Here is a 19,860-nt window from a genome sequence, read left to right as displayed (position 1 = left end):
TTTTTTTTCCGGGACAGTCCCGTAAATCTGGTCACCCTAATGTTAATTCATGTTAGCATTGAGCTAAAACATGTTAGTAACATACTAATTTATGTTAGCAACATGTTAAAAAAATGCTAGTAATGTGATAAAACATAGTAGTGACATGGTAAAACATTAACAACATGCTAATTCATGTTAACAATGTACTAAAACATGTTAGTAACATGCTAATTCATGTTAGCAATGTGCTAAAAAATGCTAGTAACATGCTAATTCGTGTTAACAACGTGGTAAAACATGCTAGTAATGTGCTAAAACAATTAAATAATTATAATCACATGTTAAGACATGCTAACAACATGATAAACATGCTAGGAAACTTATAAAACTTTCAAACTTTCAGACAAAGCTTTGTCAAGCCAACATAAAGTTTGTCTCAATGAACTTTACTTTCTACTTAATCTTTGTTATTCTTTATATTCACATTTATTTGTATAGCGCTTTTCACGACACATATCGTTTCAAAGCAGCTTTACAGAGAATGCATGTCAACATTACAATTTAGAGAATGCAGTTAGCTAATAATGTAATAATTTAGGCAATTTAATTTATACTCGAACTCTGTAAGGTCATCATCATTTTCTGTGACACTTAATATCAGATAAAATATATAATTTGTTTATATACAGTATTCAAGCAGTTTTGCCACTCAAACTAGTGCCTCTCTAACACATGAGAAAATACTGACAACAATATAAAAGGTTGAAAATAAACCATGAACATGGAAGTTCAGTCAAGGTTTAAAAAAAAAAACCATTTAAAAAACATATTGCAAATTAACACATAAATTTAGTTTGATGTTTGACTTCATTAAAAAATGTACAATCATATATTTGTATCTGTTTACACTTCATGTCACTGCAGCTGTCAGTCAAAATTTGTGCAGTGACGCCCTCTGCTGGATCGCACTGGCACATGCGCAGTGAGGCGCCTCACTCCTCCCTCAGAGTCAGCAGCATTCCTCTTCACTTCAGTTTGTCAAATTAAACACACGATTATTCTTATTTATCATCAGTATGTTTTCATTACCGTGTCGTTTGAGGTTCGGAAGGGTTTGTGATCATCTAGACGAGTTTGTTCAGTTCTGTGGACGCGTTTTCAGTCAGTGACGTACATTTGATTCTCTTCGTGTCCTGGAATTGTGTGAATCATTGATTAAAAATAGACTGGTAAGTATTTTTCTCGTGTTGTTTATTGTTTATTACACATATACAGCGAAGTAAAGTTGGATAACATGCGTGTTCAGGCCTTTTTGATTTATTAAAGTGTTCAAGTTGTTAAAATGAAGTTCATAATGTGTTAAACTCACTGAGAGATACTATATTAAAAGCCTGTTTAACATCTGTTTAGGGTCAAAGGTCGTGACATCATGGAGGCAGTTCTGGAGAGGCTTCAGTCACTGACCTCAGATCAGCTGAGAGAGGAGATCACCGGCGCTGGACTCAAATGTGGCCCGATAACAGCCACCACCAGGAGCATCTTTGAGAAGAAGTTGGCTCGAGCTCTTCTGGAGACGGACGCCACTGATGAGGTGCATTCTGGGAGCTCGCATCCTGTGGAAGAGCTTCAGCAGCCAATCAGTGACGCTCAAACCCCAGAGACAGAGACATCTGCAGAAAGTCCGTCTGTTTATTACGGCGTGTGTCCTCAGCCGGACGACCCTTCGGTCGAAAATGGTCTGTGTTTAATCGTTCTTAAAGCGTTAGTTCACCCAAAAATGAAAATAATGTCATTAATTACTCATCCTCATGTCGTTCCACACCCGTAAGACCTTCATTCATCTTCAGAACACAAATTAAGATATTTTTGATGAAATCCGATAGCTCAGAATATAAAGAATAGCAAAGATTAAGTAGAAAGTAAAGTTCATTGAGACAAACTTTATGTTGGCTTGACAAAGCTTTGTCTGAAAGTTTGAAAGTTTTATAAGTTTCCTAGCATGTTTATCATGTTGTTAGCATGTCTTAGCGTGTAACTATAATTATTTTACATTTGGCATTTTTTTGCACATTACTAGCATGTTTTACCACGTTGTTAACATGAATTAACATGTTACTAGCATGTTTTAGCACATTGCTAACACGAATTAGCATGTTACTAACATGTTTTACCACTTTGTTAACATGAATTAACATGTTACTAGCATGTTTTAACTCAATGCTAACATGAATTAGCATGTTACTAACATGTTTTAGTACATTGTTAACAGGAATTAACATGTTATTAGCATGTTTTAACACATTTTGCTAACATGAATCAACATGTTGCTAATGTTTTACCATGTTGTTAACATGAATTAACATGTTACTAGCATGTTTTAGCTCAATGCTAACATGAATTAACATGTTGCTAATGTTTTACCATGTCACTAACATGTTTTATCACATTACTAGCATGTTTTAACATGTTATTAACATAATATAGCATGTTACTAACATGTTTTAGTAAACATGAATTAACATGTTGCTAGCAGGTTTTAGCTCAGTGCTAACATGAATTAACATTAGGGTGACCAGATTTACGGGACTGTCCCGGAAAAAAAAACGGGAAATCTGGTGACCTTAATTAATGTGTCGCATGTTTTAACACATTGCTAACGTGAATTAGCATGTTTAAGCAAGTTGCTAACATGTTTTAGCACATTGCTAACATGAATTAGCATGTTATTAGCATGTTTTATCAAATTACTAACATGTTTTAGCATTTTGCTAACATGAATTAGCATATTACTAGCATGTGTAGCACTTTGCTAACATGAAATAACATGTTGATAACATTTTTTACATGTTATTAACATGAATTAGCATGTTGTTAGCATTATTTCACACATTGCTATCATGTTTTAACATGTTGTTAAAATGATTGGGATGTTAACATGTTGCTAGTATCTTGCTAGCATGATTAGCATGTTGTTAATATGTTGCTAACATGTTTTAGCATTTTGTTAGCACATTGCTAACATGCTTCAGCACATTGCTAGCATTTTTAACACATTGTTAGCATTAATTAGCATGCTGATAACATGTTTCTAGCATTATTTAGCATGTTTTAACACGTAGCTAAAACATATTTCTAGCATTATTTAGCATGTTTTAACATGTAGCTAAAACACGTAGCTGAAGCTTCATTCATCTTCAGAACACAAATTAAGATATTAAAGAGTAATTAATGACAAAATTTTCATTTTTGGGTGAACTAGCCCTTTAAAGCATGTTTTTATTGTGTTTGGGTTCTCAGGTTAATCTGCTGTGATCAATTACAGGCTCGCCGCATGTGTTCGTGGACAAGATGAAGGCGCTGAAGGCTGTGATGAAGCTGAAAGGCGCTCGATTCAAAGCCTTCGCCAGTAGAGAAGACGCGGAGAACTTTGCTAAAGGTTCATGTGAAGGAGGAGCGTCGCCACACAAACCTTCTCCAGAGAAACCCGGCACTGTGTCCATCACCGGTGAGCCCTTATAGAGGATTAGTTCACTTCTGAATTAAAATTTCCTGATAATTTACTCACCCCCATATCATCCCCAAGATCTTCAGTGGAAAAGAAATGAAGGAAAACATTCCAGAAACATCTTTGTACTTTTATAGAAACAGGAATAAAATGGATCTTGCTTGGAAGAGAGTAGGGCTGGGTATTGACACAATTTTCACGATTCGATTCGATTATGTTTTCGATTCGATTCGATATCGATTATTTTGGATGTAGTATTTCAGTTTCAGCACATGGCAAATTTTCTAGAGGAATAAAATCTCTCAACTAATGCTGTAAACTACACATGAGAGTCAGCTGGTACTACTATAATAATACTGAAGGTTAAATTAACTTAATTATATACAAACACTTAAATTACACTCAATGATGTTTTTATTATAAATAAAGTTTAGAATTACATAATCATATTTCTACTCCAATTTGTTTTTTTGAAATATAAACATTTAAATCGTGGCTGTCATAACTGATTTATTCAAACATGCATTGAATATTGAAGAACATTAAATATTATAATGAATATGTAACGGTGCATAGCTATATTTATCATTCTAGAGTTCACTTTTCTAGCTGACGAATGAGTTTATGGTCACTGAATATGTTTTTCTGAGGTAAATGTGACGTTACGTGACATTGTTTACAAGCTGTTTTATTGAGGTTGAAGCACTGATTGAGCGATTACACGAGACATGATACGGATTTCAGTAAGTTGTACTGTATATTTTAACATACCTTCAGATGTTCATGCATGTTTATTTCGCTGTAACTGGTATTAAAGCGGAGGAGAGGATGATCACATGCTTCTCTTTAACTGAGGTGCGAAAGCGATCTGTCACGCCACATTAAACAGTGCCAAAATGGCATTTGATATCTGAGACTTTGCTTCATATCAAAAGTAACAAAGCACAAAGATTATTGCGATTTATTGGATGGGAGGCGCTACATATTCTGCTCATTCATCAACTGAAAACAGACTAGACTAATCGATTCTTGGGATTTAAGAGTCGATATCGGTTCGTATAAATGACAATCGATTAAAATCGAGAAATCGATATTTTTTACCCAGCCCTAGGGGAGAGTGAGTGAGGAGGTCGGACAAGCCGGTAAGTTGTAAAAAAAACGCTCTTTGCTCAATTTTCACACGTGAATGAAGCAAGTAAACTCAAAATGTTAAATTACGCATTCAAACTACGCATGAATAATGTGATTTATTCGTGCAAGTCGTGTCTGGTGTGAACACCCCATTAGTCTTTGTATGTTTGCTTTGTAAACACTGGATCGGTACTTCCGCCTACGTCACGTGTGACCTTTCCAACATGATGACGTCATGCGTGGAGCATCACAGAGCAGTGCAAGATGAGCATTTGTGGTTAAAACGTATATAATGTTTATTTTTTTATTAAATGAGCGATGGTTTCTCTAGATAAGACTCTTATTCCTCGTCTGGGATCATGTAGAGCTCTTTGAAGCTGCACTGAAACTGACATTTGGACCTTCAACCCGTTGAACCCCAGTGAAGTCCACTATATGGAGAAAAATCCTGGAATGTTTTCCTCAAAAACCTCAAAAAAAAATTTCCACTGAAGAAAGAAAGACATGAACCTCTTGGATGACATGGAGGAGAGTAAATTATCAGGAAACTTTAATTCGGAAGTGAACTAATCCTTCACATCCACAGTCGGAAAGAAGACGTGGGTTTTGAGCGTCGTGTGTTTTTGTGCAGAGTGGCTGTTGAGCGCAGATGCTGCGAATGCAGAGAAGGCCAATGAGTTCAGGAGTCCACGAACACAAGATCTGACGGCGAAGCTCCGCAAAACCGTGGAGAGAGGAGATGAGGAGGCTTTCAGAGAGCTCGTCTGGGGAAACCCAAGATATCTCATTGGATCCGGTGACAATCCGACTATTGTGCAGGTGGGATTTAGTTTTTGAACGTCTCTTTCTGCTCACCAAGGCTGCATTCATTTGATCAAAAATACAGTAAAAATAGTGAAATATTATTAGAATGTAAAGTTTAATATCAGTCTCTGGTGTCTCCAGAATGTGTCTGTGAAGTTTCAGCTCAAAATCCCCCACAGATCATTTATTATAGCTTGTCAAATTTGCCCCTATTTGGGTGTGAGCAAAAACACGCCGTTTTTGTGTGTGTCCCTTTAAATGCAAATGAGCTGCTGCTCCCGCCCCCTTTCCAGAAGAGGGCGGAGCTTTAACAGCTCAACAACAACAAAGCTGGAGAATCTCACGCAGACAAAATGAGGAAAGTGTTCAGCCTTACATTGTTCAAACCGGAGTCGACACTGATGGAGAGACTCAGGAAGAAGTTACAACTTTTAGACGTTTCTGAATGGTTAGTGGATAAATTGATGTAGTTGCTGTGGAGTTGATTCAACTCATCCACTAGCATGTGCCGTCATGTTCATCTTTTGTGTTGAATTGACCCTCGTTTGTGAAGCAGTCCGGCGTAAAATGACGGCATGTCAACAACACTCTACTACAACAACTCTTCCTCTTCTCTAAAGCAGCCCAACATGGCCCCGCCCCCTTTGTTGTTGTGTGTTCTCAGGGGCGGGGTTTATGTAAATTTAGGGTTTGTGATGTCACTAACTCGGGAAGAAGCTCGTTGTTGTCCTTAAAATGTGATTTCTGTAAAAGAAAATATCTCTCTTTGCATTGAACTTTGAGCGTCGTAACTTCACAGATGTTGTTTATGATCAAACAGCAACATTACACACTAACTAAAGTCAAAAAAGTTAAATCAAAATCAAACATCAAGTACAGTTTGTTTGATTTGTCCAGGAGGGATGCAGATACAATGTCTTACACGTCGCAGCAAAAGAAAACCAGCCGGGAATCGCTCGGCTTCTCTTGGAAACACTGGAGGATCCCGAGTTCATGCGCCTCATGTATCCTCATGATCAGGAGCTCATGCTGCAGCAGCGCATCCGATACATCGTCGATCTGTATCTCAACACGCCTGACAAAGCGGTGAGTAGCACACACACACACACACACACACACACACACACACACACACACAGACAGGACGGTCTCCATCTGAGATGTGATGTGATGTTCCTCACAGAGCAACGAGACGCCGCTTCATTTCGCCTGCAAGTTTGGATGTCCGGAGGTGGTGGATGTTCTGTGTTCACATCCGAGCATCGACAAACACTGCAGGAACAAATACGACCAGAAACCGTCCAGTGTAAGAAACCGCAGCCATATTAGAGTAAAACACGTTTAACGCGTGAAGTAACCGCTCGTGTTCATTCGGCAGGTGATCTGTGAGCGGAAAAACAAAAGCAAGGAAGTGAAGCAGAAGATCGTGGAATATTTGGAAGGTCCGTTTCCGTCGGGACGCTCTGGTTTTGTCAGTGATCGAGGATGTAGTTTCACTGCTGGGTTTTGTCTTTTTGTCACAGACAGATTTTATGTGCCGTTGTTGCGCACCGCTGACAACACGCTGCCTCCGGTGATCGGCGCTCCCTGGTGTCCCGGTTCACTGGAGTCCTGCAAGCGGTTTTATGGGCCGGACAGGATGATGGACAGTCCCAAAAACCCAATAAAGTCCATCAAGGCTTTTGTTGGGCCTCTGAATTCATCAAAGGTACTTTATACACTGTCAAAAGTTAGGAATAATTATGATTTTTTAATGTATTTGAAAGAGTCTCTTCTGCTCACAAAGTTGCATTTATTTGATCAAAAATACTGTAAAAATTGTGAAATATTATTCCAGTGTAAATCAGCTGTTTTCTATGTGAATATATAGTAAAGTGTAATTTATTCCTGTGATCAAAGATGAATTTTCAGCATCATTACTCCAGTCTTCAGTGTCACGTGATCCTTCAGAAATCATTCTAATATGCTCATATAATAATAATAATAATTATTATATTTTTTACTTAACTTAATATTAAAATGATTGTAATTACAATTTCTGTGGGCACACAAATAATAATAATATACTATCTAATAATGTTATTTTTAATAATAAGACTTAAAATTAATAACATTATTTTTTATTTTACTATTATTGTTACAAACAAGCTTTATTATCTTTAAATAATAAATTATTGTTATTAAATTTGTTAGTATAACAGTTTGTTTGCACATACATTTTAATAATAATTACAATAATTTAAAAAAAAATATTATTATTATTACAAACAAGCATAATAAATTATTATATATTTTACTTAAATTATTATTATTGAAATTATTGTAATGACAATTTCTGTGAACACAAAAATTATAATACAGCTACTTTTATAACACTTGAAATTAATAACATTATTTTTAATTTTACTATTATTAAAACAAGCATTAATATTATATTTATTATTTTTACAAAATAATTAAAAAATAGTTTTTCTAAATTTGTTTGCACATACATTTTAATAATAACAATAATTTTAATAGTAATAATAAATATTATTATTATTATTTCCGTTGGCACAAATTATTACAATACTACTACTTTTAATAATGAAATAACTTGAAAAAAATAATATTACTTTTATTTTACTATTATTATTATGACTGGTAATAATAATAGTAATAATACTAATACAAATAATTAATTTTATAACTTTTCATTATTACAAACAAGCATTATTATTATTATATTTTGCACATACATTTTAATAATAACAATTTTAAAATTAATAACATTTCATTTATTTATTATTTTATTTATAAAACATTTATTATCTATCAGCTTTATCATTTGTTATTGTTGTTATTATTAGTAGTAATTATAACATTATTACAAACATGCATAATAATAAATTATTATATTTAAAAAAATAATTATTGTTGTTAATTTTTTATAATTACAATTTCTGTTGGCACACAAATTATAACAATATTTTTAATAATTTTTAAAATTAATAACATTCACTTTATTATTATTATCATTATTAGTAGTATTATTAGTAGTAGTCATAATAATAATAATAAATAATGCATTTTTCTGTAAAGCCTTTCAGGGCGAGAAGGAGAGACAAGAAACAACAAACACATTCAAATGTCAAACAAATATATAATCCAGTCAAGCAAAACATGAACAGATTTGCGTGAGATATTGATGTTCAGGTTAATCAAGCTCTTCCTGCAGGCAGAGGAGTTTCACAGACTGTGGAAAACGCCGCCGCGGGATCGAGACGGATACTTCCGTCACATTCTGAAGTCCGATTCGGAGCGGGGAGCAGAGCGCGTCGGCAGGTCAGCTGATCGTGAGACTCTTATGTTTAACACTAAACCGCATTACTCATATAATCGCTCCTTCCACAGAGAGCTGGCTCATGAGATGGGATACCCGTGGGCAGAATTCTGGGATTTCCTCGAATGCTTCATCGACCTGTCCAGCAGGGAAGGGTTGAAGATGCTGGACGAGCATTTGAGGATCACAGAAGACAGCTGTAGGTCGTTTCTTAATTCACCAGAAGAAGAGAAGCCTGAAGAATCCCGAGCGTTCCCGGTCTGTGACCTGATGCAGGAGTTTGAGAAGCTCTCCGCCGATCACATGAACAGAACCGCTGACTCCGGCTGGCAGAGCGATGACGATGGATCCAGCTGCAGCTCGGAGGAGTATTTCACAGCCGACGAGGACGATGATAACGGGACGTCTTCCCCCTGGAGCGGCGGACGCTTGGATCTGAACGCCTCGGGCTCCTCCAGCTCATCGTTTAAATCCACAAACAGCACGACGGATCGCGACACCGGCCCCGTGGACCGCCACAGATCTGATGTTTTTATCCTAGGGTGAGCTATGAGATAGAAAATGCATATCTAAACATACAGCTCTTGATTAACTCTTGTGTCTTTATTTTGGCTAGTGATTCTCCCACCAAACTGGACAGTGAGGTTCTTCTAGAGCTGAATGACGTGGAGATCGACCCGCTCTCACACCACAACCTCATCAGGTGGAAGAACAAGATTTTGTCCTATTCTTCATCGCAAAGACAAAGGTAGGGATTATTCCATCACAACGGGGGAGAAAAACTGTGTGAAAAATGTAAAAATAAATAAATAATTAGAAAATTAGATTCAACAAAAGAAATATATTTCATTAAAAATAAAAAAATTAAATTTGTTAAAAATAAATTAAATTTGATGTAAATGAAAAATAAATATTTAACTAAATAAACAAAAAAAATTGGATTAAAATAAATAAAACATGATTAAAGTAAATACATTTGATTAGAATAAATAAAATTTGATTTCAATAAGTTAAAATAATAAAAATAATAAATGAATGCTAAAATAATAATAAATAATATCTAACAGTACAGTATTATAGTCTGTAAAAAAGAATGCAATAAAATAATGTAATAAAAATAAATAACATTTTAAAATAAAAAGAAATTAATTTCAATAAATAAATAATAAATTTGATTAAAATAAATAAAAACATGATTTAAATAAATATAAATATATTTTTTTAAATAATTTTTAAATATAATTTTATGTTACTAAATAAATACCTAAAGCATTTGATTTATTAATTTTTTATTATTTATTATTAAATAATAAAAATAATTTATTATTAAATAAATAATACAGTACTATTATGAGTAGAAAGAATACAATGACATGTTGTATAAAAAATAAAATAAATAAAACATAATTTAAATACATTTCATTAAAATAAAAAATATTAAATAAATAAAAATAAATTATTTTCAGCAAAAAAATAATAAATTAATACATTTAATTAAAATAAATAAAACATGATTTAAATAATAAAAAATTACTAAAATAAATAGAAGTTAATTCAAATAAGTTAATGAAATTTGAAGTGAAATAAACAAAAGGATTTGATTAAGATGAATAAATAAAATAATATGATAATATTTATTTAAATAAGTAGATTAAAAATAAATAAATATTTAATTGATATTTAATTAATTTTAATTTATTTTTAATGATTTAAATAAACAGTCTAAAAAACAGTACAGTACTATAGTGAGTAGAAAAGAATGCAGTGATGTAACGTAATAGAAACTAAATATTTTTAGTTAATTCTACTCATGTGGGAAATGAGCTGGTCAGATAAACTGGGCTTTCGTTCGTCTCATTCAGAATCCAAATGTTTTGCATGCTTGATATTTTATCAAATTATACAAGTTGCAGCATGTTTCATATGATAAAAACATGACGTATTCTCTGTAAAATATGGTAAATGTACTGCATTTGTATTGTGTAACAGTGAAATGAAATGTTGTGTGATTTCCAGCTGGCCGTCAGCTTCACAGATGAGCAGAGACGCTGAGAGCCGGAGTTCTACGGCCTTTACACCGAACCGTTTAACCGTCTCACCCAAGTTCAGAAGTCACTTTAACCCTGGACAGTTTATGTTCAGCCCGCCGAGCAAGTCCTACAGTCGCCTTTAACCTGAGGTTCACTTCCATAAACACTGAGATCTTCAGCAGACGCTGTCATACATTAAAAGCTCTTACATTTACAGTTCATAACACTACGTTTTATTACTTCCAAAACAGTAATACAAGTTTTAATTAAGAATATGTTTCTATTTTTGCACAGCAATTGGGTTGCCTTTATCATGCTGGGAAAATGGTGCAATTATTAATGTTTGTGGATGTTGCGTCTGAAGTATGATGCATATGTAATATATGATTATAATGTATTGAAATGTGTTTCCTTGTTACATAAAGACTTGTTATAAAAACAGTTGGGTTAGATTCGGTATGTTTTCTGAGTCCACATGAAGGAGATCCGTGTGTAAGTATTGCAGTACTGTGTTTATTCTCTGCTCCAGCAGATGGCGCCAGTGAAGGACTCTTTAGCTGTAAACAGGTTTTATTATTATTGTAATATTCTTCTCAGGCAACATTATCACACAAACAATTACTACATCAGAGTTCATTTAACATGACTTCTTAAATGAAGTTGTATTTTATAAATGTTTCAAAATGTAAAAAAGAAATACATTTGATTTGATTAAAATAGATGTATTAAAAGTAAGTATTTAAGTTAATAAATTTGATTAAAATGAATAGATATTAATTAAAATAAAATTTTATGTAAATAAATAACTAAATAAACAAATACATTTGATTAAAATATTTTATAAATTGTTAGTGATTACCAGCAATGTGTGTTATCAGTTTATTTCTACACACAAGAAACAAGCTGTCAAATTGATCTTAAACTTTGCCCCGCCCACTGTAAGCCACACCCACTGCCCCATCATGGCACTCCCATTTAGTGGCCCCCTGTTCTGTTTTCTGCCCACTCAGCAGCCCCTGTACTGCCCTCTGTAAGCCACACCCACTGCCCTTATGCTCCGCCCACTTAGCAGCCCCATACTGCCCTCTGTAAGTTACACCCACTGCACTTATACTCCGCCCACTCAGCTGTACCACCCACTGCACTTATACTCCGCCCACTCAGCTGTACCACCCACTGCACTTATACTCCGCCCACTCAGCTGTACCACCCACTGCACTTATACTCCGCCCACTCAGCTGTACCACCTGCTGTAAGCCACACCCACTGCCCTTATGCTCCGCCCACTTAGCAGCCCCATACTGCCCTCTGTAAGTTACACCCACTGCACTTATACTCCGCCCACTCAGCTGTACCACCCACTGCACTTATACTCCGCCCACTCAGCTGTACCACCTGCTGTAAGCCACACCCACTGCCCTTATGCTCCGCCTACTCAGCATCCCCATACTGCCCTCTGTAAGTTACACCCACTGCACTTATGCTCCGCCCACTCAGCTGTACCACCCACTGCACTTATACTCCGCCCACTCAGCTGTACCACCTGCTGTAAGCCACACCCACTGCCCTTATGCTCCGCCCACTTAGCAGCCCCATACTGCCCTCTGTAAGTTACACCCACTGCACTTATACTCCGCCCACTCAGCTGTACCACCCACTGCACTTATACTCCGCCCACTCAGCTGTACCACCTGCTGTAAGCCACACCCACTGCCCTTATGCTCCGCCTACTCAGCATCCCCATACTGCCCTCTGTAAGTTACACCCACTGCACTTATGCTCCGCCCACTCAGCTGTACCACCCACTGCACTTATACTCCGCCCACTCAGCTGTACCACCTGCTGTAAGCCACACCCACTGCCCTTATGCTCCGCCCACTTAGCAGCCCCATACTGCCCTCTGTAAATTACACCCACTGCACTTATACTCCGCCCACTCAGCTGTACCACCTGCTGTAAGCCACACCCACTGCCTTTATGCTCCGCCCACTCAGCAGCCCCCTCTACCACCTTCTGCAAGCCACACCCACTGCTCCCTCATGCCCCGCCCACTCAGCAGCCTCTACCACCCTCTATAAGCCACACCCACTGCTCCCTCATGCCCCGCCCACTTAGCAGCCCCCTCTGCAAGCCACACCCACTGCCCCTTCATGTTCCACTCACTCATCAGCCCCTGTACCATTCTCTATAAACCACACCCATTGCCCTCTAATGCCCCGCCCCCTCAGCAGCCCCAGTATAAACAGACTAAGCTGACAGCAGAAAGACTCACTGAGGATTTACACACTCCTCTGCTCTGAGATGCTTGTGTGATGATGATGATGATGATGATGGGCTGTTCGTTGTGTGTCTGATGTCATGAGTGTGTGATTGTTGGACTGATTGACTGATTGATGGATGTTGCGGATGCAGGATGCGCAGGAGCAGCGCTTACATCCCCGTGTCCACTGCTGCCGCTCTGCTGGTCACTTCATCCACACTGTTCTTCGTCTTCACGTAAGTCGCCCATATCCTCCTTCATTCACGGAAGCAGTATTTTCTTTCTGACACTTATAATAACTTTACAAAGAAGAATTTACTGCATGAAAATGCATATATACACACACACACACACACACAGTATATATGCATTTTTAGATGTGATAAATTCTTCTTAAGCAAAGCTAAGTATAAAGTTATTGTACGATAAGTTATGTTTATATAAAAGTGTGTTTTGTCCAGTAATTAATATATACGCAGCAGCACCATCACAAGCTCTTTCTTAAATAGTGTATTTCAGTGTTGCGGTTTATTTAAACACAGCAGCACAGTATATTGAGTGTGTTTGAACCCTGATGAACTCCGTATTGAGATGTGATTTTAATCCAGCGCTGAAAGTAGGGCAGTGAGCCACTGCAAACAACTGCTGATATTACAACCATTATGACATCCCTTCTGCCGAATTCTCTAAAACACCCAGGATTGTGATTCTTAATTTGCATTCCAACATGCAAATGCATGCATGTTGGGAATGGGCATTGAAATGAAAAGCTGGTGTGATTTGATCAGGTGTGGATTGATGTGGAATGACCTCTGCTGCCGTGTCTGTCCCAGATTTCATGCGGTTTTGTGCGCGTTTAGCTCTGACGGCACTAGCAGATGGGAAGTTCAGGATTAGGATTTGCTCCCAGTGCTGTTTGATTCCCCGTCCAGGAACTATCGAGGTGTTCATCATCAGGCGTGTGACCCCCGCTGGATGAGTTTAAGCTCAGAGAAACCACATCTGTCATCTGCAAGTTGGAATAATTGAGATTTTTAATGTTTACAAAAGCGTCTCTTCTGCTCACCAAGTCTGCTTTTATTTGATTAAAAATACAGTAAAAATAGTGAAATATTATTTTAATTTAAAATAGCTGTTTTCTATGTGAATATATAGTAAAATGTAATTTATATCCAGTAATAAAAGCTGAATTTTCAGCATCATTACTCCAGTCTTCATTGTCACATGATCATTCTAATATGATGATTTGCTGCTCAAGAAACATTTATGATTCTCACGTTACTGATACAATGCACTATTATTATAACATAGAATAAAGAAATGCAGCTTTTATTTCATACCAAGTTTATATTCTAAATGCATGAAAATGCAGGAATACATGCAGATTTCCCAGCATGCAGTGTGCTGTGATTGTGTAAAGCGTGATTTTCACCAGGTTTTTTATGACTGTAATCTTCGGCTGCTGTTGTAGAGATAGATTGGCCTTTAGTAACTGGACTAATGAAAGTGTGGCGCTCCATCTGTTGTGTGTGCACAGCATTTAACTGTTAATTAAATGACAGAAGCTTACTGGGTGTGAAATTAACCAGGCTGGTCACTAACTGAAGGTCTGAATGAGTTTGAATCCAGTTCGTTTGTACCTGTAATTAGTGATTATGAGTTATTGTGGATAAAAGTGTCTGCTTATTGTTATAACAGATCGGTGTGTTCTGATCAGAGTTTAGTTTATGGCACAACTAGATGTACTAGTGGAAGAATCACAGATTAATCTGATCATAATATTTGTATTATATAGTGTTTTATGTGTTTATACAGTGCTTTGTATAGTGCTTTATAAGAGTTATAAAAAACAAGTTATTTTACAATCACTGAGATACGATTATAGATTTATTAATATTTTGAATGAGTTTTTATTGTATATTATAATGATATATGTCAGATTTTCAGAATGCTTGTGTGTGTTGTGCTGTTAGCTTCACTATGGCTCTGTTTCTCATCAGGGATTGGTGTGTGTGCAGATGGTCGGGAATCACAGAGACATCGGCCGTAATCCGTTGATAAGAAATCAGGATCTTGAAGAGAAAAGCCTTTGTCCTCACACAGAAATCATTTGTTCATGACCTATATTCAGTGATTAACTCACTTTCGCAGAGCTTATGCGTTGTATATAGTGATGAATTCTTAGAGTGGTGTTTGACGGTGCTGACTGTTTAGGAAACGCAGTTCTGAAAGTGTTATCGAACAGAAGTGACATCGGATAGAATGTAGTTCTGTATGTAATAATGATGTAGAACAGAATATCAGTCTGATCTGTGACCAGCTGCATTCAGATCAGATGCGAACACCTGCACATTAACACCTTCCTGAAAACACTGTTCACTGCTTCATAGAATGATTACAGGTGTTTTGACAAACATCTGCATTACAGCAGCACTGAGCAGCTGTCGTATTTCACCCATACATCAATAAAGGAGCAAAAAAAATTACACCCATACAAAAAAAAGGAAATTGTATTTTGTAAAAAGAACTTTGCATTCCCCCAAAAAACTTTGCATTCCCCCAAAAAACTTTGCATTCCCCAGAGAAACTTTGCGTTCCCAGAGAAACTTTGCATTCCCAGAGAAACTTTGCGTTCCCAGAGAAACTTTGCGTTCCCAGAGAAACTTTGCATTCCCCAGAGAAACTTTGCGTTCCCAGAGAAACTTTGCGTTCCCAGAGAAACTTTGCGTTCCCAGAGAAACTTTGCGTTCCCAGAGAAACTTTGCGTTCCCAGAGAAACTTTGCGTTCCCAGAGAAACTTTGCGTTCCCAGAGAAATTTTGCGTTCCCAGAGAAACTTTGCGTTCCCAGAGAAACTTTGCGTTCTCCAGAGAAACTTTGCGTTCTCCAGAGAAACTTTGCGTTCCCAGAGAAACTTTGCATTCCCAGAGAAACTTTGCGTTCCCAGAGAAACTTTGCGTTCCCAGAGAAACTTTGCGTTCCCAGAGAAATTTTGCATTCCCCAGAGAAACTTTGCGTTCCCAGAGAAACTTTGCGTTCTCCAGAGAAACTTTGCGTTCTCCAGAGAAACTTTGCGTTCCCCAGAGAAACTTTGCGTTCCCAGAGAAACTTTGCGTTCTCCAGAGAAACTTTGCGTTCCCAGAGAAACTTTGCGTTCTCCAGAGAAACTTTGCGTTCCCAGAGAAACTTTGCGTTCTCCAGAGAAACTTTGCGTTCCCAGAGAAACTTTGCGTTCCCAGAGAAATTTTGCGTTCCCAGAGAAACTTTGCATTGCGTTCCCAGAGAAACTTTGCGTTCTCCAGAGAAACTTTGCGTTCCCAGAGAAACTTTGTTCCCAGAGTTCCCAGAGAAACTTTGCATTGCGTTCCCAGAGAAACTTTGCATTGCGTTCCCAGAGAAACTTTGCGTTCCCAGAGAAACTTTGCGTTCCCAGAGAAACTTTGCGTTCTCCAGAGAAATTTTGCATTCCCCAGAGAAACTTTGCGTTCCCAGAGAAACTTTGCGTTCTCCAGAGAAACTTTGCGTTCCCCAGAGAAACTTTGCGTTCCCAGAGAAACTTTGCGTTCTCCAGAGAAACTTTGCGTTCCCAGAGAAACTTTGCGTTCTCCAGAGAAACTTTGCGTTCCCAGAGAAACTTTGCGTTCCCAGAGAAATTTTGCGTTCCCAGAGAAACTTTGCGTTCCCAGAGAAACTTTGCGTTCTCCAGAGAAACTTTGCGTTCCCAGAGAAACTTTGCGTTCCCAGAGAAACTTTGCATTGCGTTCCCAGAGAAACTTTGCGTTCCCAGAGAAACTTTGCGTTCCCAGAGAAACTTTGCGTTCTCCAGAGAAACTTTGCGTTCCCCAGAGAAACTTTGCGTTCCCAGAGAAACTTTGCGTTCTCCAGAGAAACTTTGCGTTCCCAGAGAAACTTTGCGTTCCCAGAGAAACTTTGCGTTCTCCAGAGAAACTTTGCGTTCCCAGAGAAACTTTGCGTTCCCAGAGAAACTTTGCGTTCTCCAGAGAAACTTTGCGTTCCCAGAGAAACTTTCTTTCCAGAGAAACTTTGCGTTCTCCAGAGAAACTTTGCGTTCCCAGAGAAACTTTGCGTTCCCAGAGAAATTTTGCGTTCCCAGAGAAACTTTGCGTTCTCCAGAGAAACTTTGCGTTCCCAGAGAAACTTTGCGTTCTCCAGAGAAACTTTGCGTTCCCCAGAGAAACTTTGCGTTTTCAGAGAAACTTTGCGTTCTCCAGAGAAACTTTGCGTTCCCAGAGAAATTTTGCGTTCCCAGAGAAACTTTGCGTTCCCAGAGAAACTTTGCGTTCCCCAGAGAAACTTTGCATTCCCCAGAGAAACTTTGCGTTTTCAGAGAAACTTTGCGTTCTCCAGAGAAACTTTGCGTTCTCCAGAGAAACTTTGCATTCCCAGAGAAATTTTGCGTTCTCCAGAGAAACTTTGCATTCCCAGAGAAATTTTGCGTTCCCAGAGAAACTTTGCGTTCTCCAGAGAAACTTTGCGTTCCCCAGAGAAACTTTGCATTCCCCAGAGAAACTTTGCGTTTTCAGAGAAACTTTGCGTTCTCCAGAGAAACTTTGCGTTCCCAGAGAAATTTTGCGTTCTCCAGAGAAACTTTGCATTCCCAGAGAAATTTTGCGTTCTCCAGAGAAACTTTGCGTTCCCAGAGAAATTTTGCGTTCTCCAGAGAAACTTTGCGTTCCCAGAGAAATTTTGCGTTCCCAGAGAAACTTTGCGTTCCTACGAGAAACTTTGCTTTCCCAGAGAAATTTTACAATTCATACAATTGTTTCTAATTGTTTTTCAGTTAACCCCTTCATTGCTGTGTGCTTTTGTGCATCGTGGCTGATTGTAGATTGCAATTAATATTATTTTTTATTTATATTAATTTCTATGCCAGTCATTTTTGACCATTAAGGAGTACAAGTGTGACCTTTTTGAATCATGTCCATGATTTTTTTGTGTTCACACAGCAAGCGCCACAAAAGTCACCAAGTGTCGTAACTTTCCAATGAAGTAAAACAAATCAAAACTTAAAAATGACTTTTGAGTAATTTATTTTATGGCTCATTTTTTATTGTAATGAAAATATAATTTTAACATCAAATTTGAACTGTATCACTGTAATACTGTGTGAAATAAATACTTAAATACTTCAAATGTTTTAACTAAATAAATACAAATGCATTAAAATATATTAATTTTTATGAGAATGTAATGTGTTTCCATTGCAGCAATGAGAAATTAGGGGTGTGCTTAATTGTGATGAAAATAATAATGAAAGCAAAACAAAATTGTAATAGTCCTAAAATAGGCTTAATGTTTCACTTCATACTAAATATTTTATTGCTTACTTCTTGATTGTTGGGGTTAAATATGAGTGGGACAGATTTCCTTACATACATGCAGGACAGAATGTTGAAACCATTGCTGTGTTTCTGAGCAGATGTGTTTTGTGTGGGTCTTTTCTTGTTGTGTTGATCTGATTGTTGGTTCTCTGCGCTCACTATAGTGTGTTTTCATATGGATCCAGCAGTTTTTCGGGCAGACGGGTCTTTGATCCACAGTCAGTAATCTGGGATTAGTGACGTACGGCTGCGGCGGGACAGACCCTCCATCCTACAGGACCGCTGCTGACACACATACACCAGACAGAAACGTGTCACGGAAACCAGAGAATATGAAGAAACGTGACAGAAACAAACCTGCATGCACTTCAATCGGAACAATATCATGTTTTTAGTTTCCTGTCTTTAATTTGATTTCACGACTATGAAAACCCATTTCTGCCACATAAGGGGGAAAAAAATCATGCTTTAGCAAATCAGAATTATGAGATGAAAATCCGAAATTATGACTTTAAAAGTCTTAATTATGACATAAAATGTCTAAATTATGACACTTAATTGAAATTATGATATAAAAAGTCAAAATTATGACACTAAATTAAAATTATGACAAAATTCAGAATTATGAATCAAAAAGTCAATATGATATAAAAAATGACATACTAAGTCATAATTATGAGATGAAAAGTCGAAACCGACTTAAAAAGTCATTATGATATAAAAAGTCAAAATTATGACATACTAAATTAAAATGACTTAAAAAGTCGAAGTTATGACATACTAAGTTGAAACTGACATAAAAAATCAAAATTATGAAATACTTAGTAAAAATTATGACATACCCAGATGAAATTATGATTTTTGACTTCAATCAAAATTATGGCATAAAAAGTCAAAATCATGACATACTAAATCGACATTATGATATAAAAATTTAAAATTATGATATACAAAGTTGAAACTGATAAAAAGTTTGTCAAAAAGTTAAAATTATGACAAAAAAATCAAAATGATGAATCAAAAAGTCATGATATAAAAAGTTTACAATAAATTAAAATTATGAGTCAAAATTATGACATTAAGATGAAAAGTCGAAACTGACTTAAAGTCATTATGATATAAAAAGTCAAAATTATTACATTCTAAATTGAAGTTATAGCACAAGTCGAAATTATGACAAAAAGTTGAAAATATTACATTATATTTTCTACTTTTTGGATGTTTTCGACTGTCATAATTTTGACTTTTTATGTCATAATTACGATTGGCTTTTTTGTGTAATGTGTCAGTAATGGCCTTCCGCACACGACACATTCATTCAATGAAAAACTGAATTTAATCTGCGTCCCAGCAGTCATGATTACCTCTCCTTTTAATCTGTCGCTCCGGACGTAATCATCCCCTGTTCAGTTTTTCTTTTTTCTGGACTGATCCACACTTTCATTTTTGTTTTTGTTCTGGTCCTCAGGGGCCGACGAGCCTCTC

At 36.8% G+C, this 19,860-nt stretch overlaps 2 protein-coding genes across 2 annotated transcripts in view; both read left to right on the top strand.

Moving 5' to 3' along the window:
• The first annotated feature begins 947 nt into the window (after positions 1 to 947).
• On the top strand, positions 948 to 11,215 carry LOC125262560 (ankyrin repeat and LEM domain-containing protein 2). Its single transcript, XM_048181384.1, has 12 exons — positions 948 to 1,211; positions 1,393 to 1,718; positions 3,305 to 3,487; positions 5,250 to 5,437; positions 6,320 to 6,508; positions 6,606 to 6,728; positions 6,801 to 6,864; positions 6,946 to 7,130; positions 8,640 to 8,746; positions 8,816 to 9,286; positions 9,361 to 9,492; positions 10,761 to 11,215. The coding sequence occupies exons 2-12, from the start codon at positions 1,412 to 1,414 to the stop codon at positions 10,915 to 10,917; spliced, it is 2,106 nt and encodes a 701-aa protein (XP_048037341.1). The 5' UTR covers positions 948 to 1,211; positions 1,393 to 1,411; the 3' UTR covers positions 10,918 to 11,215.
• Positions 11,216 to 11,348: 133 nt separating this feature from the next.
• Positions 11,349 to 19,860, top strand: part of zdhhc8a (zinc finger DHHC-type palmitoyltransferase 8a) — a 17,215-nt gene continuing 8,703 nt past the window's right edge. The window contains exon 1 of the mRNA XM_048181385.1: positions 11,349 to 13,270. Coding sequence (XP_048037342.1) covers positions 13,188 to 13,270 — 83 coding nt within the window. The 5' untranslated portion in view covers positions 11,349 to 13,187. The remainder of the gene's footprint in view (positions 13,271 to 19,860) is intronic.

The sequence above is a fragment of the Megalobrama amblycephala genome, linkage group LG2, assembly GCF_018812025.1.
Source record: "Megalobrama amblycephala isolate DHTTF-2021 linkage group LG2, ASM1881202v1, whole genome shotgun sequence".
NCBI lineage: Eukaryota > Metazoa > Chordata > Actinopteri > Cypriniformes > Xenocyprididae > Megalobrama > Megalobrama amblycephala.
The sequence above is the reverse complement of the archived record's forward strand: the minus strand, read 5'-3'. Positions and strand labels throughout refer to the sequence as shown.